This window comes from Schistocerca serialis, chromosome 6, assembly GCF_023864345.2.
Source record: "Schistocerca serialis cubense isolate TAMUIC-IGC-003099 chromosome 6, iqSchSeri2.2, whole genome shotgun sequence".
NCBI lineage: Eukaryota > Metazoa > Arthropoda > Insecta > Orthoptera > Acrididae > Schistocerca > Schistocerca serialis.
Window position 1 is genome coordinate 758,897,784 of NC_064643.1, and position 26,803 is coordinate 758,924,586.

Genomic DNA, 26,803 nt, shown 5'->3' on the forward strand with positions numbered 1-26,803 from the left:
TAATTTTGGGAACACGTGCTGCGCAATAAACCATAATAAAACGATTGCAGTGATTATCATTATAATTATTGTTATTATTATTACTATTATTTCTCTTGCGTCTTCATTGAGCACGTAGAAGCAATAGCTCGCTTTGGTCTGTTTGTACTTACCTTCCCAAAACTTCTACATCATGTCACTATGAGTCTGTAATTCAACTGCCCATGCACTTTTCAGTTTCTGACTTCTTTCTGTAGGTTGCTTGAATGTGAATTTAAAAAAATATTGGACTGGTCTTCGTTGATTCACAAAAACCATGTGGTATTGTTCAAAGGAACCTACTTTGGAAAGCCTTATATTTGGCATTACACAGAACTCGTTAATTCAAATAACGCAAAAAACCTATAAAAATAACACGTCACGTTTTCCACAGGAGAAATTAGCTGTTGAAGTTAATAGCAGAATTATTAATGTTCGGAAGGTCATTGGGATTCGCAATTCAATCTTATAGAGAAAGAATGTGAACAAGACTTTGTAAAAGAGCCATTAACTGAATTTTCCATCGGTGCTTGGCAGAACGTGATACTAATACAAAATAGGGAAATACTACCTGATGTACTGGAAAGTGATATTTATTTGGTCCGAACAGGTTATCGACTTCTTAGGCCATTTTCAGGTGAGGATACGAAAGTGACGTACAGGTAGAGTGTTTACATAGGAAAACATTACATTTTTCGTCACCAGAAATAATTACGTTTTTACACTAATCTCCTCCCTCATTTTTAGTTACTATAATTACTTCTATGTGACAAAAATGTAATATTTTCCTGTGTAAACACACTGTCATTTTTGTATCTTCTGTGCGAATAACGTCTGTGTAAGTCGAAAAGCATTTTTATTTATGTTTGCGAAGTTCAGTTGTCACCTACTATGGTCTAAGGAGGCAAAAGCAAGTTCATCACCAACACCAAATAAACATAATTTTGCAAAACATTAGGAAGTGTTTTCCTATTTAATATTAAAAGACTCATATTCACGTCGATATTAGAGAATGTACTCTTCTTCAGAGAAAAGTCATGAATAACTAACCGGAAACATATTAATAAGCTGAAAGTATTAGAGTTGGACTGTTGGTGAAGATAAGTAAGAATTTCAAGAAAAGAAAAAAATTCGGAACAATCGAGTGTTGAAGAGAATGGATATGTAAGAAGGATTATGTGACGTGTTGAGTAGAAAGAAAATGCAGTGGTATGGACATGTGAGAAGAATGGAGGAAACAAGAATACGAAAACTTATACTGGGATGGAAAACTAAAGAAAGAAGTAGAAAAGGAGACTCATGACTACCTGGTCCCAAAACGTACAGTTGCTAATAGGAAGACTTGCTGCACAAGAAGATGATATACAAAATCGAAATACGTGGAAGAATATCTTGAAGAGACAGTGTTGAATACTTGGTGCTAATATGCTAAAGATTCTGAGCTTGTTTTTATTGAATAAATCTCAGTAAAACAATAATAATGATAAATATTCCAGATAACTGCCTAAGCTTTACGCAGTTGTTCTGCATGAGCTATATTTCTTACTTTGTCATTGCTAGGGTCCCCAACAGTCTATAGCTACTCGAAGTGTGTTACCATAACGCGTCGTGAAGGATTCCAAACTGTGTTTGGGTTCAGTTAACGATGTCTTCTTGTAGAAACTTTGGAGACAAGTAAATCTCGGAATGGACTCAGCATAGCATGGATAAAAAGGGCGGGCAAACAGAGAAGATCCATGAGAAATAGCTGTAGAATAGGCAGACGCACAACGAAAACAAGCCCAGACGACTCAACATCTGTTTGCGTGAATGCTCAGTAATTAAGTGCTATTCACTTGGGTAAAATGTGGGACACTTCAGAATCAATATAGCGACTGCAGACGGCTATAACTATTTAGTGCATAGCGCTGTATCGATGAGAAATACCGAGGATGTAAGAGAAATTTTAAAGTTACTTTTTATGTACATTACAGGTTCAGTGTGACACCCATTTGTCACGCATGGGTAGTCACCGACAGGAACACCTCACAAATGCGCTTTTTGTGTTCTGGAATCATCTGCGGCAAAGCAGGCACATCACAGTATTTTTCAGATACACTCACAAAAAATAGCCATGGATGCCATGTTCTGAGATTCAGATGGCCAAGAGCCGAACTTAGTATCGTGATATCCAGTACTATAAATTCAGCAATTTGGAAGATGTTTGCTTAAATATGTGCGAAAGCCCTGTGTGGGCTGCTCCTACTTGCTGAAAGGTTTAATGCGTGGAATCCGTGTCTAACTCTGGCATCAACCACTGCTCAATCATATGTAGGAAGACATTCTATCAAGACGAACGTCTCTTCGATGCCAAAAAACTACTAGAGGCGTTTATTAAATAATGCAACGTATTCCTTTTGTCAGCCAATTTCGGTTGAAAAAATTTGGAAATTGTTGTGGAAAATCGTAGAGTATTCCCTCTTCAGGCCGCATAGTTTCAGGAAGTTTAGATAGGTGGTAGCGCTATATATATATATATCATTCAAAATGGCGTGTGTAACGAAGGTGTGTTCCAAGCAGAGAGCTGTCATTGAGTTTCTTTTGGCTGAAACCGAGCATCACATGCATTCATAGGAGCTCGCAGAATGTCTACAGAGACCTGGCAGTGACCAAAAGCACGGTGAGTCGTTGGGCGAGGTGCGCAAACGTATCCGATCTCCTGCTGGTTCAAATGGCTCTGAGCTCTATGGGACTCACACTGGACTCGCATTCGGGAGGACGACGGTTCAATCCCGTCTCCAGCCATCCTGATTTAGGTTTTCCGTGATTTCCCTAAATCGTTTCAGGCAAATGTCGGGATGGTTCCTTTGAAAGGGCACGGCCGATTTCCTTCCCAATCCTTCCCTAACCCGAGCTTGCGCTCCGTCTCTAATGACCTCGTTGTCGACGGGACGTTAAACACTAACCACCACCACCATCTATGGGACTCAACTGCTGAGGTCATTAGTCCCCTAGAACCTAGAACTAGTTAAACCTAACTAACCTAAGGACATCACAAACAGCCATGCCCGAGGCAGGATTCGAACCTGCGACCGTAACGGTCTTGCGGTTCCAGACTGCAGCGCCTTTAACCGCACGGCCACTTCGGCCGGCCCGATCTCCCGCGTCCCGGCCGGCTGCACACAGCTCTGTGACTCCTGCAGTGTTGGACTCCAGCGCGTTCGTCGCCACCAAAATGCCGATGAACTTCTCCTTTCCCATGTCAACGCAAAAACTCACAGAAGTCTGCGCACCCGAGAGGTGTTTACAAAACTTCATTGGAATGTTCTTCCTCATTCACTCTACAGTTGGGATCTCGCACTTTTCGACTTCCATCTGTTTGGTCCAATGAAGGATCCGCACCGCAGGAAGCAGCGCGTGGATGATGGGGAGTTTACTGATGCAGCAAGACACTGACTCCGACATCGGCCAGTGATTGGTAGCATGCGGGAATACAGGTCTCCTTTTTGAGGTGGCGTAAGGCCGTCTTACTGAACACAGATTATATTGAAATACAGGCTTTGGTAGCCCGAAGAGCGAGGAATAATATGGTTTACTAGACTCTTTAATAAAACCAACCTGCTTTAAGAAAAAAAAAAATTGTCGCGATACTTACTGAATGCCCCTCATAATTACGCAGTGGCATCAACTGCTCTATTGCACTGTCTGCAAATCCATCTCTACCCACAATTATGATTCTTCCCTATCCTTCACGCGCAATCAGCTGAAGCCACGTACAACTTTGCTTTGTCCCTCAGTACGGAAGTATTACTGGCAGGCGGTGCCCTGGGTAAGAAGAGGTCATACTGGCACGTGTAAGCCGCTGTTTGCTGAGACAGGCTGTCAGGCTTCCCGCAAGGTGAGAGGCTAACTGGGCTTGCATATGTTTCAGACCACCGGAACCAAGAGGCGCTACAACCGCTCCGAGGGGGAGAGCCTCAGCGACAGCTCGGGCAGCGCCGTCCGACAGGTAGGAGCTCCGTCACCACCGGCCACCGGCTTCTCCTGCACCGCCGCCACGCTTTGCACCAGCAGCTCCTGCCAGCACTGCCGCACTCTGCGTCTAGGGGGCACTGCTTTACTGTGCAACGTCAGCGCAGTTGCGAGTCACTGTTAGGACATAATGATGCGCTCGTGTCGATTAAAGGAGTGAGGACGGCAATGGGGGGGATGAACCTTGCAGGCTCTATCATCGGTTTTTAATTGCGGGAATTATTTGCATTTAACAATTGAGAACGTATTTCGGTGAAATTATAAAATGACGACTGGCATAGTAAAGCAAGGGCTGTTTTTACTGACACATCAATACTCATTAGACTGGGGAGGTACGCCGGTGTGCTGTTCAGAAACCAGTTTGAAACGCCCAATACAGTATATCGGCAGAAATGAAAACAGGCCACATACAACCTGTGATCAGGATTATCTTGACTCTGAAAGCTTTCCAGTTAACTTTGAACAATGCCTTAAAACGATATACCTCATTTATTTAAAAACATCTTGAGGACCTCTCATTTTACTTGAGGATAGTGTTGCCGCTCTGACTGTTTGCTCCTCAGCGATCCACGCACAGCTCTCGTACACGCTGACTGGACTGCAGGCATGAGACGCTGTCAGATACACTGCAAGGCCGAAACGTTACGACCACCTGCTTAACAGGCCGCTGGTCCACTTCTGGACCGCAACGCAGCGGCGACTATGTTTGGCGTGTATTTGGAGACATGTGGCACCAGGTGTCTAAGCACATGTCGGGCAGTTTTCGTATGTTTATGCGTGCGGGGCTGGCGTCCGATAGCGTCTCAGACGCTTTCGGCCTGGTTCAGAACAGGCGGATTCGGTGGCCAAAGCGTCAACGTTCACTAACATTCTCCTCATAGCACTGTACCTCGAGCATGGCCTTGTGACACGGTCTGTTATCCTGCTGGCAAATGCCACAGTTCTCGGGGAAGACACGAAGGATGAAGGGATCATGGTTCATGGTACCTTCGATTACTGCCACACATCCTATACAAGCCCGGGTAAATGTCCCTAGTAGCATAATACTGTTTCCACTCGCCTGCGGCCGTGATGCGTTAACCTGGATGGCGGCGTATCTTCTGCATCTACACGGATACTCCGCAAACGACCGTACGGCACATGGCGGAGGGTAGCACTACTGGTTATCTCCTGTCCTGTTCGACTCACAAACAGAATGAGGAAAAATGACTGTCAAAAAGCATCCGTACGGGCGGCAATTTCCTGCATCTTTCCTTCACGGTCCTCACGCGAAATACACTTTGGTAGCTGTATGATCGTTCTGCAGTTCACCTCAAATGCTGGTTCTCTAAATATGCGCAACAGCGCCTTGCGGAAAGAGCGTCGTCATTCCTGCAGGCATTTCCACCTTCTCTGTAACATCTGCGTCCCGATCGGACTTACCGCCAACAAATCTTCCTTTCAGCCGACTTACGGATACCAAGCAACTCCAGAGCGTGTCGCACTAACATTCTGTACGCCATATCGTTTGATGAGCTGTACTTTCCCAGAAGTCTCCCAATAAAATGAAGTCGAGCTACTACCAAGGTGACGGGTTCGTTCCATTTCCTATCGATTTGCACCGTTACGTGTAGATATTCAATCGAAGTTGCTGTGTCAAGCTGCAACCTACTAATTCTGTGTCCCAATGTTACAGGACTGTTTTTCCTACTCATGAGCATGAAATTACAGTTTTCTACGTTTACAGCAGGCTGTCATTCGTCACACTAACTAGAAATATTGTGTAGATCGTCTTGTGTATCGATACGATGAGTCAGGAACGACATATTCCTGCACACCACAGCGTCTTCAGCAAACAGCCGTAAACTGCTGCTTACCCTGTCCGTCCGGTCGTTTATGTATTGAGAGAATAAAAGCGATCCTATCAACTTCTCTGGGGCACTCTTGACGATGTCATCGGATTCGTGTAGTAAGAAAAGTGATTCAACCGACCGGACGGCACGTTTCCATTGAGCCACGGTCCAGTCTCGATAGTCGAGTGCCCATTGCAAATATAACTGACTATTATTTTGGATTAACATGAAAATATATAGGGGACATCTGCTCTGTTTAGTAATCGACGCAGAACAATTTGCTCTGATACACTTGTGTCTCCTCTAGCAGTGTACTTTGTCGTCAGATCTGCCACAGACCACCGCATGTTCTGCTTTACAGATCGCAAAATCCTCTAACCTCCACCTTCTATGACAAGGCTTATAGGACGAACACCTTGTCGCCCATTCGTGGTTTCGCTGGCATCAACCTCTTTTCGTAGATGCTCACGACAGTAGAATGCGAACGGCGAACCATCCCTCGCCGTTCTACATCTACATTTATACTCCGCAAGCCACCCAACGGTGCGTGGCGGAGGGCACTTTACGTGCCACTGTCATTACCTCCCTTTCTTGTTCCAATCGCGTATGATTCGCGGGAAGAACGAGTGTCTGAAAGCCTCCGTTCGCGCTCTAATCTCTCTAATTTTACATTCGTGATCTCCTCGGGAGGTATAAGTAGGGGGAAGCAATATATTCGATACCTCATCCAGAAACGCACCCTCTCGAAACCTGGAGAGCAAGCTGCACCGCGATGGAGAGCGCCTCTCTTGCAGAGTCTGCCACTTGAGTTTGTTAAACATCTCCGTAACGCTATCACGGTTACCAAATAACCCTGTGACGAAACGCGCCGCTCTTCTTTGGATCTTCTCTACCTCCTCCGTCAACCCGATCTGGTACGGATCCCACACTGATGAGCAATACTCAAGTATAGGTCGAACGAGAGTTTTGTAAGCCACCTCCTTTGTTGATGGACTACATTTTCTAAGCACTCTCCCAATGAATCTCAACCTGGTACCCGCCTTACCAACAATTGGTTTTATATGATCATTCCACTTCAAATCGTTCCGCACGCATACTCCCAGATATTTTACAGAAGTAACTGCTACCAGTGTTTGTTCCGCTATCATATAATCATACAATAAAGGATCCTTCTTTCTATGTATTCGCAATACATTACATTTGTCTACGTTAAGGGTCAGTTGCCACTCCCTGCACCAAGTGCCTATCCGCTGCAGATCTTCCTGCATTTCGCTACAATTTTCTAATGCTGCAACTTCTCTGTATACTACAGATTTTCACTCCCAGGCGCCTGGCATAACAGTAAGCCATGTCGAAGTCGTTTACGTCGGTTGAGTTCGCCATCTGCGGCTGTATAGTTTCTACAATGATTCCCCATTTGCGTCTACTCCGCGTAAATATTTTCCTTGTCGTGCCATGTACATGTAACTTCACCAGTCGGCTTTTAGCCTCGCGATGGACAGTCATCATAATGTTTAGCTCATCGGTGTACTACACGACCACGATATTAATGTACTTGTCTCCCGCGGCCGTTGTCGGAAACATGCGGTGACGTCTCAGCAAACAAGTACATTAGTGATTCAGGAACAGAAAACGCATCGCACAGTGAATGCCTTCACGTCAAGTGTGCATAGACATTGAGGCCACAAAACTCATGGGGTAGAGATATGCACATACACATATGGCTGTAATATCGCGTACATAAGGTATAAAAGGGCAGTGCGTTGCGGAAGTTGTTGTTTGTATTCAGATGATTCACGTGGAAAGGCTTCCGACATGATTATCGCCGCACCATGGGAATAACAGACTCTGAAGGCGGAATGGTAGTTGGAGCTAGATGCATGGGACATCAGATTTCGGAAATCGTTACGGAATTCAGTATTCCGAGATCCTCAGTGTCAAGAGTGGTCAGAGAATACCGAGTATCAGGCGCTACCTGTCACCACGGACAGTGCAGTGGCCGACGGCCTTCACGTAGCGGCCGAGAGACGAGGTATTTGTGTAGAGTTGTCAGTGCTTATAGAAAAGCAAAACTGCATGAAATAACCGCAGAAAGCAAAATTTGGTGTTAATGGGCTACGGCAGCAGACGACCGAAGCGAGTGCCTTGGCTAAAAGAAAGACATGCTGTGAGCGCCACTCCGGGGTTCTTGAACATATCGGTTGGACCCTAGACAACGGAAAACCGTGGCTTGCTCAGATGAGTCCCGATTCCAGTTAGTAATATCTGATGGTAGGGTTCGAGTGTGGCGCAGACTCCACGAAGCCGTGGACCCAGGTTGTCAACAAGACACTGTGTGGTGGCTCCATAACAGTGTAGACTGTGTTTACATTGAATGGACCAGGTCGTCTAGTCCAATTGAACCAACCATTGGCTGGCCATTGATTTGTTCGGATACTTGGAGATCATTTCATGGATTTCATGTTTCAAACAACGATGGAACTTTCATAGGTTACAATGCGGCTTGTCACTGGGCCACAACAGTGTTCGCGATTGGTTTGAAGAACATTCTGAGTAATTCGAGTGACTGATTTGGCCACCCAGATCTCCCGACGTGTAGCCCATCGAACATTTATGGGACATAACCGAAGGGTCAGTTCGCGCACAAAATCCCGCACCGGCAACACCTTCGCAATTATGAGTGGCTATGGGGCAGCATGGTTCGACATATTTACAGGGAGCTTCCAATGGTTTGTTGAGTCCATGTTGCTGCACTAAACTGACAAAAGGAAGTCTGGCACGATATTAAAAAGTATCCCATGCCTTTTGTCACCACAGTGTACTACCAAGTAGTTGAACGTGTCCTCGTGAAAACTAAATATTAGCCCTCACTTCCATGTGCAATAATACTATTGTGGTCGACTGATATTTACGTCGATGATGAGTTCTGTTTCGTTTTTTTATTTTGATGCACTGACAACAAATCAGGTCAAGTCGGCTTGGACAAAACACTCTCTACACGGATTATTACCAGCCTGGTGAGGTCATTCAATACTCCTCGACTCGTAGTAACACATGCGTGCGAGGTATGGTGAATTAGTACAGCTATGATAGTGTAACTTTAGGACTAACCAAGACTCTCTTGGAACAACCAAACCATTACACTACTTTGGAATATCAGAAATTGATGTCGACGATACGTGCAGGCCGCAGGATACGGGGCAAGTCACTTCAGTAAGATGTTACGGAGTACCAGTACTATGGCAACAGCATACGTAACATTGCCGTGTTTGTGTTTGTGAAGTCGCTTGCTTCCCTGAAGAGCGCTGTGAACGCGTGTCTTCATCAGCTAAACCAACGCGTAGGTCGGCTGCGAGTTAACAGCTGGATTTCGGCATGTTTCAGGGGCGGTGTGCATTTTTCCCCAAACTAAAATTCGACGTTTCAGTCGACAGTTACTGAAACAAGATGAGTTATTATTTATTGAAGTGCTTTTTGTATGTTTGTTGAGCTGATGCATCCTAGGATTCCTGCACTTTGTCGAGCATGTGTGTTTTATATGTAATATTATTCATACCGCAATTTCTAGCTTCTGGTGCACCCATAATTATATGTATATGTAGTAGCACACAGCACACTGTTTTATTGTTTATCTATTTAAATACGAAATTTTTGTAAACTGAAGAATTGTGTAGTATATTTAGAACAATTTCATACTGATTTATTAGAAGCTATCTGAACGAAATCTTTGTTCTTGCCACGTATGACGTGGCTCAAAGCCATTAAAACAAGTTCTATAAAGATTTTAACTTACGTTGAGTTTTACTCTTGTGAATGATTTCAGTGAGTCTCATTTACGAATAAAGAAGAGAACTGGAAAGAACTAAAAAACCTGGAATACATTCTGTTATTGTATTCAAAATCGACACGTAAGAGATACCTTTTCATTGTTGTGTGTATATTACGACTGTATCGAATTCGACAGAACACTACCTAAAGTACAGAAACCTAGAATTTATCCAGCTGCAACTCAAAATATTTGAACATTTCTAATATTCAAATATAGATAAATTATTATCACCTATTCAACATTTTGCCCTTAATTTGTTTCTACTCGGTTTCCACATTTCAGGACAGCAGTCAAGCATTGGCATCCTTCTCTTGCAAAAAACATGATGACTAGTATTGTTGCATTGGTAATGCACAATTTTCTTGTTGACTTTATAATTTGTATTTTTATTCTACTAAACCCCATGAACCATGGACCTTGCCGTTGGTGGGGAGGCTTGCGTGCCTCAGCGATGCAGATGGCCGTACCGTAGGTGCAACCACAACGGAGGGGTATCTGTTGAGAGGCCAGACAAACGTGTGGTTCCTGAAGAGGGGCAGCAGCCTTTTCAGTAGTTGCAGGGGCAACAGTCTGGATAATTGACTGATCTGGCCCTGTAACACTAACCAAAACGGCTTTGCTGTTTTGGTACTGCGAACGGCTGAATGCAAGGGGAAATTACAGCCGTAATTCTTCCCGAGGGCATGCAGCTTTACTGTATGGTTAAATGATGATGGCGTCCTCTTGGGTAAAATATTCCGGAGGTAAAATAGTCCCCCATTCGGATCTCCGGGCGGGGACTACTTAGGAGGACGTCGTTATCAGGAGAAAGAAAACTGGCGTTCCACGGATCGGAGCGTGGCATGTCAGATCCCTTAATCGGGCAGTTAGGTTAGAAAATTTAAAAAGGTAAGTGGATAGGTTAAAGTTAAATATAGTGGTAATTAGTGAAGTTCGGTGGCAGGAGGAGCAAGACTTTTGGTCAGGTGAATACAGGGTTATAAATACAATATCAAATAGGGGTAATGCAGGAGTAGGTTTAATAACGAATAAAAAATAGGAGTACGGGTAAGCTACTACCAACAGCATAGTGAACGCATTATTGTGGCCAAGATAGACACGAAGCCCATGCCTACTACAGTAGTACAAGTTTATATGCCAACTAACTCTGCAGATGACGAAGAAATTGAAGAAATGTATGATGAGGTAAAAGAAATTATTCAGGTAGTGAATGGAGACGAAAATTTAAAAGTCATGGGTGACTGGAATTCGAGAGTAGGAAAAGGGAGAGAAGGAAACATAGTGGGTGAATATGGATTGGGTGAGAGAAATGAAAGAGGAAGCCGTCTGTTAGAATTTTGCACAGAGCATAACTTAATCATAGCTAACACTTGGTTTAAGAATCATGAAAGAAGATTGTATACATGGAAGAACCCTGGAGATACTGACAGGTTTCAGATAGATTATATAATGGTAAGACAGAGATTTAGGAACCAGGTTTTAAATTGTAAGACATTTCCAGGGGCAGATGTGGACTCCGACCACAATCTATTGGTTATGAACAGTAGATTAAAACTGAAGAAACTGCAAAAAGGTGGGAATTGGAGGAGATGGGACCTGGATAAACTGACTAAACCAGATGTTGTACAGAGTTTCAGGGAGAGCATAAGGGAACAACTGACAGGAATGGGGGAAAGAAATACAGCTGAAGAAGAATGGGTAGATTTGAGGGATGAAGGGGTGAAGGCAGCAGAGGATCAAGTAGGTAAAAAGACGAGGACTAGTAGAAATCCTTGGGTAATAGAAGAAATATTGAATTTGATTGATGAAAGGAGAAAATATAAAAACGCAGTAATTGAAGTAGGCAAAAAGGAATACAAACGTCTCAAAAATGAGATCGACAGGACGTGCAAAATGGCTAAGCAGGGATGGCTAGAGGACAAATGTAAGGATGCAGAGGCTTATCTCATTAGGGGTAAGATAGATACAGCCTACAGGAAAATTAAAGAGACCTTTGGAGAAAAGAGCCACTTGTATGAATATCAAGAGCTCAGATGAAAACACAGTTCTAAGCTAAGAAGGGAAAGCAGAAACGTGGAGGGAGTAGATAGAGGGTCTATACAAGGGCGATGTACTTGAGGATAATATTATGGAAATGGAAGAGGATGTAGATGAGGATAAAATGGGAGATACGATACTGCGTGAAGAGTTTGACAGAGCACTGATGGACCTGAGTCGAAACAAGGCCTCGGGAGTAGACAACATTCCATTAGAACTACTGACGGCCTTGGGAGAGCCAGTCGTGACAAAACTCTACCATCTGGTGAGCAAGATGTATGAAACAGGCGAAATACCCTCAGACTTCAAGAAGAATATAATAATTCCAATGCCAAGGAAAGCAGGTGTTGACAGATGTGAAAATTACCGAACTATCACTTTAATAAGTCACAGCTGCAAAATACTAACGCGAATTCTTTACAGACGAAGGGAAAAACTGATGGAAGGCGACCTCGGGGAAGATCAGTTTGGATTCCGTAGAAATGTTGGAACACGTGAGGCAATACTGACCCTACGACTCATCTTAGAAAATAGAGTAAGGGAAGGCAAAACTACATTTCTAGCATTTGTAGACTTTTGACAATGTTGACTGGAATACTCTCTTTCAAATTCTGAAGGTGGCAGGGGTAAAATACAGGGAGCGAATGGCTATTTACAATTTGTACAGAAACCAGATGGCAGTTATGAGTCGAGGGGCATGAAAGGGAAGCAGCGGTTGGGAAGGGAGTGAGACAGGGTTGTAGCCTGTCCCCGATGTTATTCAATCTGTATATTGAGCAAGCACTGAAGGAAACAATAGAATATTCGGTGTAGGTATTAAAGTCCATGGAGAAGAAATAAAAACTTTAAGGTTAGCCGATGACATTGTAATTCTGTCAGAGACAGCAAAGGACTTGGAAGAGCAGTTGAACGGAATGGACAGTGTCTTGAAAGGAGGATTTAAGATGAACATCAACAAAAGCAAAACGAAGATAATGGAATGTAGTCGAATTAAGTCGGGTGATGCTGAGGTTATTAGATTAGGAAATAAGACACTTAAAGTAGTAAAGGAGTTTTGCTATTTGAGGAGCAAAGTAACTGATGAAGGTCGAAGTAGAGAGGATATAAAATGTAGACTGACAATGGCAAGGAAAGCGTTTCTGAAGAAGAGAAATTTGGTAACATCGAGTATAGACTTAAGTGTCAGGAAGTCGTTTCTGAAAGTATTTTTATGGAGTGTAGCCATGTATGGAAGTGAAACATGGACGATAAATGGTTTGGACAAGAAGAGAATAGAAGCTTTCGATATGTGGTGCTACAGGACAATGCTGAAGATTAGATGGGTAGATCACATAACTAATGAGGAGGTATTAAATAGAATTGGGGAGAAGGGGACTTTGTGGCACAACTTAACAAGAAGAAGGGACCGGTTGGTAGGACATGTTCTGAGGCATCACGGGATCACAAAATTAGCATTGGAGGGCAGCGTGGAGGGTAAAAATCGTAGAGGGAGACCAAGAGATGAATACACTAAGCAGATTCAGAAGGATGTAGGTTGCAGTAGGTACTGGGAGATGAAAAAGCTTGCACAGGATAGAGTAGCATGGAGAGCTGCATCAAACCAGTCTCAGGACTGAAGACAACATTAACAACATTTTGCGAAACGCATTTAAATTGTTCAACCGACCACACTGTAAACCTTCAAACATGAAATTATGGTTGGATCTCACGTGGTGAGCTCTGCATAAAATACTACCATTGTATACAATTCAGGCAAATTCTGGGAATGAAGGCACTCACCCACCTCTTGATACTGATTATGTCGTTGGTCAGACATAGTTTTCGGTTTCACCACGAAGCAAAACTTTTGTACTTGTGGAATGTGTCAGGTGGCACATGATTTTAGACAAGGGGCCTTTGAAAATTCATTCTGTGTGACAAATTAACAAGTAACTAGTTTTGTTATTGCTGCTGATGCGGTGCCAAAACATAGCCTTTACTTTACTTGGCCTACACACAATGTTCCCTACCGTAACCATTTGTTTTCTGAACTGTTAAATTATGTGCATGTCTGTGGGTAGTATTGCGTATCTTATGATGAACGATAGATCTACCTGTGCTTCCGTATGCATTTGTGACCACGCGTGTCTTTAGAGACAGTACACCTAACACTTTCTACTTTAGGCTGGTATAAAAGGTAAAGATGTCTTCCTAAGAAACATCCTCACGTCGCTCGACATGTGGGTGAATATGTTCAACAGCCAACAGATCACCTTCCGACCTGAATCACAAAGACCTTGGCTGAGGCGCTCTTGCTGTCCGTGTTATGACCACAGCTCTCCTCGACCGACGCAATGGAGTGTTACATTCTTTCAAAATATAAATAAAGCCCGTTGTAACAAGGCACTAATCTTTTGTCTATGACCCGTTTCGATGGCTCTGAAATGAAATGGTTGAAATGGCTCTGAGCACTATGGGACGTAACATCTGAGGTCATCAGTCCCCTAGACTTAGAACTACTTAAACCTAACTAACCTAAGGACATCACACACATCCATGCCCGAGGCAGGATTCGAACCTGCGACCGTACCAACAGCGCGGTTCCCGACGATGGCTCTGGAAAACCATATGTCAAATGCTGTTGCCTCATAGCTTAGGAACAATGTAGGACATTGGCATTTACTCTAAGGGTCTGAAGACATGGTGTTTCATTGCAATGGAAGACCATGCTACCAAGAATCTCATGACAATTGTCAATAATAACACGAAAAAGAAGTTAACGAGACTATAGCGTAGTGTTTGAGTTTCGAGTTGTATAAGCTGCGTCTATGGTGTAAAGTGAACACCGATCAAAGCAGGATATAGCAGATAATTATCCAGTCCATTCTATTGCCGGTCGCAATGCGTCAGAGAAATGTGGCCTCGCGCCAGGGGTATGCCTGTGGACATCCTTCTCGCTATACACTTACACGGGAAAGGTGAAAGCCGACCGGTGTGGCCGAGCGGTTCTAGGCGCTACAGTCTGGACCCGCGCGACCGCTACGGTCGCAGGTTCGAATCCTGCCTCGGGCATGGATGTGTGTGATGTCCTTAGGATAGTTAGGTTTATATAGGTCTAAGTTCTAGGTGACTGATGGCCTGAGATGTTAAGTGCCATAGTGCTCAGAGCCATTTGAACATTTTTGGCAACAACGAAGACGTCTTGGAGACGCAATCCAAGAACAACGACCAGGAAGACTGCGTGAAGTGATGCTACTACACCACCGCGCACGCCTCCATTCAGCTGGACTTACAAAGAATACCTGGTCTTACACCCTCAGATTTTCACTTTTTCTGATCTTTATCAAACAACTTTCAAGGTACTTCTTTCTCGGATGAATATGCGTTCTGAATATGGTTCGACGTGTTCTTCGCCTCAAAACCGCGTGATTTCTACTGTCGCGGAATCGAAAAGTTACCCCAGCGTTGGCAGACTGTTGCAACTGGTGAAGGAGAATATTTTATTGATGACTAAATTCTCTGTTTTGTGTATCTGTTGTGTTTATTAAATTCATGGAAAAAGTCTACGAACTTATACACCAAACCAGTATACATTGATTGTAAATTTTGCTATCCAAGCACATCGGAAGCTTAATTTGGAAACACTGCCTAGTTTATCAAAAGCATTCTTGAATATTTCTATTCGTCTATTGTCCTCTTTTTATATTAAACGTGCCATTCTTTTCAACGGCTGTTATATTCACCACATATGTTTGCTGTCCAATATGAAACAAAGGAAGAATTGGTTTCTGTATTGGGGTCCCGTTCTTGCACGCAGAAACTCTTTGACACCTTTCAAAATTGTACAACAAAAATAACGTTGGCAAGACAATGAGTAACAATTAACAGTGATTTATTAAAAAGTTTATATACGAATACTCAGATTTAGCGTGATGATTTTGATTACAGTGATAAGTAGATGAGACGTGGCAAACTATTTTAAATCTTTAAACACTATTCTAAACACAACGGAGTGAATGGTGACTAACTAATTTAATGGTAGTTCCAGTCTGTCTCCATTTTCGGTAACAGTACGTGAATTTAGCTCTGTTAGTAACGCAAACGGCAACACTCTGTGGCTGCTTTGGCACTATGCGGTGACTGCGGCAATGTGGTAACTCTTCGATGACAACTGTCAACTGCGGCAACTGGTGACAAACAGCAATTGCCCGATGTTTTCTGTCCGATTACTGGCCGAATGCTGCCACTGGATCTTTAGTGAAGTTTCTCGTGTACTGCTTCCCATTCAGTTTTTTATGCTGGTTGTCATAGAAGTGTGGACAGTCTTCCAGAAACGTTGCCCTGAAGGACTTCTGTTATGTCGGGAAGAGGCCCAGACGGGAAATAACGAGGTAAATGCTGAGCTAGGACTAGAACATGATTCTGCAGGGTTCGAAGCTTCTTCAGATGCTCTTCGACAACCTGTCCCCAAACGACGGCGGCGTACTCGATGGTAGGGCACTGAATTCTGTTAAGCAAGGGGTAAAGCTTTCAGAGAAGATTGCCGACTTTGAACTTCACGTCCTAGTCATGCGGGCGCCCAGTCAGTGGACGGTCCAAGGTAACACCGAGGTATCTTAAGTTACCGTCGCCCTCCAGAGCAAAGGGCGGGCCCAGTGGAGCTGTACCTTCCCTTTCATCAGCGATCAGGAATGTATGTTCGTTTGCAAACTATTCGTCTGACATCAGGCGTACGCAGGATGAAGTCACTCTTTTCAGCGCCCCCTGTGGCGTCAGTTCATAACTAGTGACGGTGGATATGACTTGCGGACGAACCATAATAGATAATCCAGCCCACAGGAAAGGTGATTGACTTTGTAGCCGCGTAACTAGCAATGCTCTGAACGAATGCGTGAATTAACTGGGGTGATATTTCCACTACCTTCTGTTTTAAATTTAACAGTGCTGGCATCACAGCCTACTAGTAAAAACCGAAACTTTAACTGTATGTTTTAAACTTCGGTCGTGAAAGAAGCAGTGGAGCAAACAGCGTACATTACGTTTTGTTTTAAATTGGATGAAAGAGAACGTCTGAAATTATACAAAATGTCTATGGTAGTGAATCAATGAGTCGTATAAAAGTTTTTACGTTGTATGCAAACTTTCGAGATGGTAGAGAGAGCACTGAAACCGATCTACGCCCGGGAGCATCACCGACAGTTCGAGTCGAAGAAAATGTTCACAATGTGGCTCAAAGTCTTCAAAATGATACTAGTGCATCTACCAGATGAAATGAGGAGCTCACTGGAGTTTGTAAGCAACAGTGTATCGCATTTGAACTGAAAATTTTGGCAAAAAGATGATTTGTTGTCGATTTGTGCCCCCCCCCCCCCCCGCCCCCCACTGACGATCAAGAAATATTTCAGCGTGAAACACTGCAGAGACTTGAAAAGACCGGTCGATAGGGGTCCATACTTCATGTCATGCATTCGTAACAGGTGGTGCAACACGGTGTTTTTAGTATGAGCCACTTGCAAAGTTGAAATTTCGGAATGGATAGGTTCAGAAGCTTCGACACCGAAAAAAGTGCGCATCCATTAAAGAGGTGTCAAGACACTGCTCAGTGTTTTCTTTAATTCAAAAGGAATTATCCATAAAGAATTAGCTCCAGAAGATCAAAAGGTGTCTGCAGACTGTTACTTCGGAGTTACGAATAATTTGTGGATGAGGATTCTTCGGGTTCGACCTTCGTAACGGTGTCTGTCGCGCACGACAGTGTCGTACACGATTTCTTGGCTCAAAAACGTGTCTTAAGGCTTGAACGCCGTCCTTAATCGCCGTGTGCGTACGACTTCTGGTTATTTCCAAAACTGATAATGGTAATGGAAGAAAGTATTTGGACACGGTTTTAGATATCCAGAAGGCAACGACTATGGTACTGCAGATGATTTTAAAGATTGAATATCAGAATTGGTTAGAAAAATTTTTCCAACGGTTACAGTTGTGCACTGATTCACAAGGCGCCTATTTTGAATAAGAAGTCATGTAAAATAAAAATAAGCAACGTGCTTTATTTTATTTCACATCAGTCACGTTTCCTGCTGGGCAGACTGTGTATGGTCCCTGTTATAAAGTTATTAAATTTGGCCGGCCGCTGTGGCCGAGCGGTTCTAGGCGCTTCGGTCTGGAACCGCGTGACTCCTACGGTCGCAGGTTCGAATCCTGCCTCGGGCATGGATGTGTGTGATGTGCTTAGGTTAGTTAGAGTTCGAGTAGTTCTAAGTTCTAGGGGACTGATGACCGCAGATGTTGAGTCCCTTAGTGCTCAGAGCTATTTTTTTATTAAATTCGTTGTTCAAGTTTATCAGCATTAGAGACCACAATACAGTGGCATCAGAAAACTAAAGGTATTTCAGGTATGTCGCATTAATTCATATCCGTTCTCTATTTTTCCTGTTTAAGGATATGAAAGCTGCGTTCTAGGAGTGCTTATAACTTCGGTGATCATTAATATCTCATTGTGCTGAAGAAAACTCAATTACATTGACTTAATGCCTTGTTTCTCAAGGGAAGTCATTACAGTTTTCGTTGAAATTGAGTCAAAAATTTTACCAAAGCAGATGAATACCAGTGAAAGGGGTAACTGATACTCACAACTCCTTCGCACTTTGCAAATGGTCCGCTGTTCAGTATCCGCTCACAGAGCCGGCTGTCTTCCTTGCATGATTCATAATAAAATTGTTTCTATGGGTACAAGTCAACAGTTGGAAATAAAGTGCTACATGTACAAGGTGTCTGGGCTACATGTATATGCAAACAAATGATTATAACGAAAAACTTGACATTTTATGTTGTTGGATAAATACGCAGTCGATATAGACACGACCAAGATTTGATCCTCACCATTCCACAAAGAACGCTGAGTAGTGTGAAGCAAGTGCGTGCGTACGCACAAATGTTTACTGTGCAGCAGGCAGGCTTACTCCTGATAGTCAACATGTGGACGCCACGACGGAAGGTGCAGTATGTGCTGTTGTTAACAGAATTGAAACGAAACCTGTAACACATGCTCAGCAGCGTGCAAGAAGAGAACGGAACATGGATCCTCCCATAAATAAATCCATGTATTAGTGGGACAGGACTCTTCGAGAAATGCCTGAAAACATCCCAAAACGCATGTGAATGAAGGGACTGTGGAACACGTGCGCAGGAGAGGCCCTAACACCTGACACACTTACGAACGTGTGGTGAGGAGTGCAGTGACGTATCGATATCTGTCGAGCTACAAATGCTGCCCATATTGAACTGCACCAACGTTCATAAAAATGTTTTAGCTCCTGAGTACAACGTTGAATAAATAAAGTTATAAACCTTAATGGGTATTGGAATATGCACAAATGCTTTTGTATACCTTTAGCGCGGACATCCTGTATATACCCGAATGGTGGCATCAATAACACAATACTTGGTTAAGCATGTCCTTTTCTTTCACCGACCATGCTCCGATTCGTCCATAATGCTTTAGAAATACTATAGTTCAATGTTTAACACAAAAATTAGGTCGAATTTGTCATTTTTAAGATGCAAAAAGCATTACCGAGAGATGGAGTTTGTTTAAGTATTAGGAAATACCCTGGGAGCGACTATAATCTGTTCTTCATTTTTCTGTCTTTTTGTCGTTATCACAAAACCACGCCGAATACGCTCAGTACAATCATTATAGACCACACGAAGGTCCACTGGTTTTCCCGTGGAATATGCGAACGATATGCAGAGTGTGAATAGGCGTACGTTGAAAGGTGAAGGTAAGACACGTAAGTCAGAGCAGCTTGAGTACTAAGCTGGTGTAAGTGGCGGTCATGATTAGCTGGACGAGCGTTTTAGCTGGACGAGCGATCCCGACTGCACTCCGACCCAAAACTTCACCTGCTCTTGTACTGGTCATCTGTGTGCACAGTTAATTTTCGAAACAAGTCAGCTGCGAGTGGTTGTGAAGTTTTGGGTCAAGTCAACTGCGCACGAAAGAAAACAAAAGTTGACACTACAGCATTTTCTTCCCATTTTCATAGACTTAGGGTCTCTATGACAAGCTAGACAAGTCATAGGCACTGTTAAAAACACATGGTAACTAATTTCATTTCGTATGATAATACTAAGAAATGCTCTTTTAAAAAATCAAACTTGTTATCTTTCTATTTGTTGTTGTTGTGGTCTTCAGTCCTGAGACTGGTTTGATGCAGCTCTCCAAGCTACTCTATCCTGTGCAAGTTTCTTCATCTCCCAGTACCTACTGCAACCTACATCCTTCTGAATCTGCTTAGTGTATTCATCTCTTGGTCTCCCTCTACGATTTTTACGCTCCACGCTGGCTGTTGTGGCCAAGCTGTTCTAGGCGCCTCAGTCTGGAACCGCGTGACCGCTACGGTCGCAGGTTCGAATCCTGCCTCGGGCGTGGATGTATGTGATGTCCTTAGGTTAGTTAGGTTTCAGTAGTTCTAAGTTCTAGGGGACTGATGACCTCAGATGTTAAGTCCCATAGTGCTCAGAGCCATTTGCATTTTCACTCTCCACGCTTCCCTTCAGTACTAAATTGGTGATCCGTTGATGCCTCACAACGTGTCGTACCAACCGATCCTTTCTTCTAGTCAAGTTGTGCCACAAATTCCTCTTCTCTCCAATTCTATTCAATACCTCCTCATTAGTTACGTGATCTACCCATCTAATCTTCAGCATTCTTCTGCAGTTTCTATTCTCTTCTTGCCTGAACTATTTACATCCATGTTTCACTTCCATACCTAGCTACACTCCATACAAATACTTTCAGAAAAAACTTCCAGACAGTTAAATCTATATTAGATGTTAACAAATTTCTGTTCTTCAGAAACATTTTCCTTGCCATAGCTAGTCTACATTTTGTAACGCTCTACTTCGACCGTCGTCAGCTATTTTGCTCCCCAAATAGCAAAACTCATCTACTACTTTAAGAGTCTCGTTTCCTAATCTAATTCGCTCAGCATCAAATGGTTCAAATGGCTCTGAGCACTATGGGACTCAACTTCAGAGATCATCAGTCCCCTAGAACTTAGAACTACTTAAACCTAACTAACCGAAGGACATCATCACACACATCCATGCCCGAGGCAGGATTCGAACCTGCGACCGTAGCGGTCGCGCGGTTCCAGACTGTAGCGCCTAGAACCGCTCGGCCACTCCGGCCGGCCGCTCAGCATCACGTGATTTAATTCGACTACATTCAATTATCCTCGTTTTGCTTTTGTTGATGTTCATCTTATATCCTCTTTTCAGGACACTGTCCACTCCGTTCAACTGCTCTTGCAAGTCCTTTGGTGTCTCAGATAGGATTACAAAGTCGCCGGCAAACCTCAAAGTTTTTATTTCTTTTCCATGGATTTTAATTCCTACTCTACATTTTTCTTTTGTTTCCTTCACTGCTTGCTCAATACACAGATTGAATAACATTGGGGATAGGCTACAACCCTGTCTCACTCCCTTCTCAACCACTGCTTCCCTTTCATGCCCCTCGACTCTTATAATCGCCATCTTTCCGTTTATGAATCTTAAAATCAATTCTTGTATATGCTGCACATGGTTTTCATGTTTATGTTTAGATCCATGAGGCCTGTCTGTATCATTCATTTAAATGTAAGTGGTCGTCTGAATTTGATCGATATCATCAACAAAGTGATGTACCATGTATGCGGATGTGCGTTCTGAAAATTAAATCCGAAAGCCCTGTGAAATACCTCGTAAGCATTAGTTGTCATTTCGGAAATTATATAACTGGAAGTCCAAGTGTCCGGAGTAACGCACATTCTGAGTCTATTAAATTCGTTGTCAAATAATCAGCAAAACGTCTAACAATTTCGCTTTCAGCTTTAGTGTTCATTAAATCAACAAAAGCACACCACGCCTAAAACCCAGTTTAACCATTCATCTATATCGGTGTTATTTATATTTTCCAGCAACGATCAAGTTAGGGCCCCTTTCGCTTGTCATATGCTCCATATGAAACTTACAGTCCATTTCTAACTTATTGGTCACATACTACGAGTAGGAACTGGTACACGCAGGACAACACTCAGAGAAAGTGACTAATGATAACAGTGCTACAGGCAGTTCAGTGCAAACACTACCAAGCAGCAAACAAAGCACTCGCGCGCGTTCCAGTTGTTTATAACGTACTTCATCGCTCGCAGATGACCTGTTTTCAGAAGTGTAATGCTGAACCTGCTCTCCCGCAGCGGGACATACTTTGTTCACTGTCCTCTCACGTTTAATTCCCCGCCACAGTATGCAAGTCCTTTTCCGTAGGATGAAACTTGACACAGAACCCACTAACATCTCTAGCTCTGCGCGTTACTGATTTACAGTCGTAATTTTCCGCGGCATTTTCCCGTATCTTCACGGAGTCAGCATTTTAACCCCTGGTTGGGAATGTCAGTTGCAGAGGGTGGCCGGGTGCCCTTCCCGCTGCCAGCCCTTCTCCCCCGGCATGGAATCTGCGTACACCATCCGTCTGCGTTTGGTGTTATCCCACTAGTAGTGTGAGACGTTTTCAAAGTGTTCACCATTTGGTTTAGTGAGGCCGGACATGGGAAGAACCGCCGTATTCACTTAGTTCGATGTGGAAAGCTGATTGACAGTCATTCAAGTGTCTATTTAAAAGACAGAACGTTTATTTTTTCTCAAAAATATAATCTCCTTCTGTTGCAACTTATTTTTACATATTGAAGTACTTGCACTGCCAAAGATCTATTTATGTTTAGCTGTTGACTAACACTGAAAGCGATTGACCAAGACAGGGACGCAGTGATGAAAGCGGTTTCTAAGGTACGTTTTGACAGGCCAATATTCACGTCAAAACCGTGTAGTTAGTATCGTGATAAACACTATTCAAAAACTCAAAGAATCATTAGCGCTGAGTTGACATACTAAATATGAACCGATGTTTGTACCAGCGTTCCCGAAGTACCTGCCTCTGGGAATTCCATCTGAATTATCGTCGCGTTTTTGAGACCTCTCTGACATGAAAACTACATTATTCATAACTTTGTCATATAGAACTGAAATACGTTTAATCTGGCGGTAGTTCAGGAATTGTGTCGAGTATTTACACATGTGGTAACGTTAATATCTACTAACTTAATTTATAGGTTTTTGCTTGTTGTTATATATTATTTTTCTTCAGTTGTCTGTTTTTCATTGCTCTGTAAATTGGACGACTGTTTTGAGTCGCGGCTGGCAGCGCCATTTCATTATACCCGATGTGGCTATAAATTCATACTGTTACCACGTAAGTCAGTGGAGCGTGTGAGTAACGTAAAAATAACAAATAATAAAGTGGTTCTCTGCTGTCATTTTCTAAGTGTTGGCTAAAGTGCCAAATTAACTGCACTATCTTTCGCAGCTGAAAGTTTACTCTAGATTTTACTAGACATGTTTCGCCCTTTCATGTGAGGCATCTTCAGTGCTCTACAAACACATAATATATAACTATAAATATTTCTGCGATATATGTAGTGTTTTCTGGCATCTCATTTAGGTTATCTTGCTATTTACGTTATTTGCAATTACAAGATTGCTAAATGGCAATTATGTAATTGAAGTAGCAAGATAACCTAAATATACACTACGTACCACACAAAAATGAGTACAGTAAAACAATTACCTGTGGAGTATCTTTGAAGATGTCTGAAGACTCCTAAGGCAGTTAGGTGAAACGTCACTGGTAAAAACAACAACAAAAATTGAGTTACCAAACAGCTGCAGAACTCGGTGAAGATCGAAACAAAGCAAAAACTTGTCCGCCGATTTATTTATTATGTTATCTTTGCCGTATGTTTGAGGCGCTATCGTTAAAAATATTGATGTGGAAGACTGATCTCGTACCTGATTCCATAAGAAGGAAACGATTGCGTATGGAACAGCCTTTCAAATAAGGAGTCACGCCTGATGTGGGCAGAATAATACTAGGTTATAGGTGACTTTATAAACCTTAAAACAGCTTATTATGCCCTGAATCATTGTCTTTTATTGGAATATACTCTGTCTATTTAAAAGCTATAGAACAAGATTAAAGAAACAGAAAAAGTTCTAGTTCAGCTACTGAGGACGAAATATGCAGTGAGGTCATAGACGGAACAGCGCCTGTTTTCAACATAGTCGGACTGGAATTTGAAGACGGCGCGTGGTGCCTGAGGTAGCAATAACTTTCAGCTTTATCGGATCGAGACACTGTAATCTTCGAACTGTTTCTGTTTTTATGCAGCTTCAGCGCCGTTGATATCGTTGGCCAAATAGTGTCTCGTAAGTGCCCGCCCTGTCGCACCAACCGTACCACCGCCATGCTGATAAAAAAAAGGTCACACACCAGTAAGGAATTATCCAAACGGGACGTAACCGATAGATGCGACGTATATGTACAGGGAGACAAGTGATTGCAGTTTCAGAAAAAACTGATGATTTCTCCAAGAGAAAATGCTTCACAGATTGAGAAAGTCAATAACGCGTTGGTCCATCTCTAGCCTTTGTGCAAGCAGTTATTCTCCTTGGCAATTACTGATAGAGTTGCTGGATGTCCTCCTGGGGGATACTGTGCTGCATTCTGTCCAACTGGCGCCTTATATCGTCAGTATTCCGAGATGGCTGGAGACCCCTGTCCACGATGCTCCAAACGTTTCCAGTTAGGGGGAGATCCGACGATCTTGCTGGCCAAGGTAGGGTTTGCAAGCACGGAGACGAGCAACTGAAACTCTCGCCGTGTGGGTGGAGCCATTATCTTGCTAAAATATAAGCCTTAGGATGGCTTGCCATGAAGGCAGCAAGACGGGGAGTGGAACATCGTCGACGTACTGTTGTGCTGCAAGGGTGCTGCGGATGACAACCAAAGGAATCCTGCTGCGGAAAGAAATGGCACTCCAGAACTTCAGTCCTGGTTGTCGGGCATTTTGGTAGGCGAGAGTCAGGTTGGTGCGCCACTGCTGTCCGAGACGTCTCCAGTCGCGTCTTCGGCCTGGAATCTCATTAACTGGAGTGGAAATGTCTGCAGTCATGTCCCACTTAGAACTGCGCCCCGATAACCAGCAAAGACGCGTTTGGACACGTCCTGGACGACTTGGTATACCACTGTCGGTTGCCATATCGCCCGAAAACCAAAAGTGCTGGTTTGAGGCGCCATTTATTTTCGTAGGAGGACCTCTTTGGTTGTCATCTAAGGCACTGTTACAGCACGGCGATATGACGACGGTATTCTATGTCCCATTTTGTTGCCCTTCATAGCAGGCCACCTACGGATTACATTTCAGCAAGATAATGCCCGTCCACACACGGCGGGAGTTTATACCGCTTCTCTTCGTGCTTGCCGAACCCTACCCTGACCAGCAAGTTTACCGGAAGTCTCCGCAGCTGACAATGTTTTGAGCATTATGGACAGGGCTCTCCAACCAGCTAAGGATTTTCACGATCTAACGCGGCAGTTGGACAGAATTTAGCGGGATATCCCTCAGTAGGAAATCCAACGACTCTGTCAGTCAGTGCCAAAGGAGAATAACTGGTTGCACAAGGGCCAGAGGCTGACAAACTCGCTACTTACTTGCTCAATTTGTGAAGCTCTTTCTCTTGAATAAATCATCCAGTTATTCTGAAATTGTAACTATTTGTTTGTCTGTACATGTGCGTCACATCTACTGATTTCCGTCCCGGTCGGATAATTCCTTCGTTGTGTGTGTTTTTCTTTTTTTTTTTTTGAAGTCGTAGAGTGTATAAGAAACTGCCCAGGAAATGCAGATAATACACTCGAAACGCTAGCTCGCTGTAGGTGTGGGCCTTTTGGAGCAGCACGTTCCACACGAGCTATCGAAACATTTAGACGTGTCAACGTGCAGCTCACGCCTTCAACCAGTCGGTGCCTCTTCCTTTCAGACTTCCATTGTTCAACTCTGTTTGTTCAAAATGGTTCAAATGGCTCTGAGCACTATGGGACTCAACTGCTGAGGTCATTAGTCCCCTAGAACTTAGAACTAGTTAAACCTAACTAACCTAAGGACATCACAAACATCCATGCCCGAGGCAGGATTCGAACCTGCGACGTAGCGGTCGTGCGGTTCCGGACTGTAGCGCCTTTAACCGCACGGCCACTTCGGCCGGCCAACTCTGTTTGTCCCATGGAGAGTAACCTGTAGGCAGGGCGGCGGTTGAAAGACGGCTGAGATTCGGAAACGCGGTAATAGTCCCGTTAGATGGCCTACTCATGGTCAGATCGCATACCTCGTCTTCCGGCACGGGGCAGGTGAAAGCTAATTGGTCCGCTTTTGAGTGGTAAGCCCTGTCGGCGCCTTGTGCTGTCAGCCACAGCCCTGACTCACTGCGGGCTGACTAAGCGGCCGGTGCATCTGAGGCAGACCGCTCGCTCGCCTGCAGATTTGCCGGTGGGGCGGGATTTCCCACCAGCTTTCTCTGCGGTCGCCTCAGCTGCAAGCAGCATGCAGACAATACCGCACTGCACTGCGTCGCCCGACACGGTTCAGCAATTTGAGGACACAGGCCGAGACAAGTGCCTGCAGAAACAAACACTAGGCGAGATAATGGGCACAGATGTCGCGGTATCGGTAGCACTTTACCGGTAAACATACATCGTTCGTATTCTGAGGCTTAACTGTTTCGAGCAACAAAAGAAACAGCAATGTATTTTACATTATCCCCTCTGACCGTGGACAACAAAGTGCAAGCTGCTGTGAACTGTGCAATTTTTGTCAAACCAAGTGAAGAGGTACAGAGATGATCATGGATTACGCGGTTCAAATCTTATTCTGGCCATCTTGAGTTACGGTCTCCGTGTTTGCCTTAAATCATATAAGGCGAATGGTGGGATAGTCCCTTGGAAAAGAACACGGGCGATTTACGTTCCTATCCTAGTTTGATTCGCGCTTCTAATTAATCTTTAATGACGTCGTCGTCGACTTTATTCCCGTCATTTTAAGTTTTTTCCTTTCTTTTGGTAGCACTGATTGGCTTTTGTTGCTGACCCAGTGTTACTTTATTGTCGTTTCTAACGCATTGCGGTCTCAACAGCATTTCCTGCAATTACGACAATGTTGAA

General features: G+C 43.6%; 1 protein-coding gene across 1 annotated transcript in view; it reads left to right on the forward strand.

Moving 5' to 3' along the window:
- Positions 1–26,803, forward strand: part of LOC126485071 (uncharacterized) — a 777,137-nt gene that overhangs the window by 324,910 nt on the left and 425,424 nt on the right. The window contains exon 3 of the mRNA XM_050108674.1: positions 3,929–4,006. Coding sequence (XP_049964631.1) covers positions 3,929–4,006 — 78 coding nt within the window. The remainder of the gene's footprint in view (positions 1–3,928; positions 4,007–26,803) is intronic.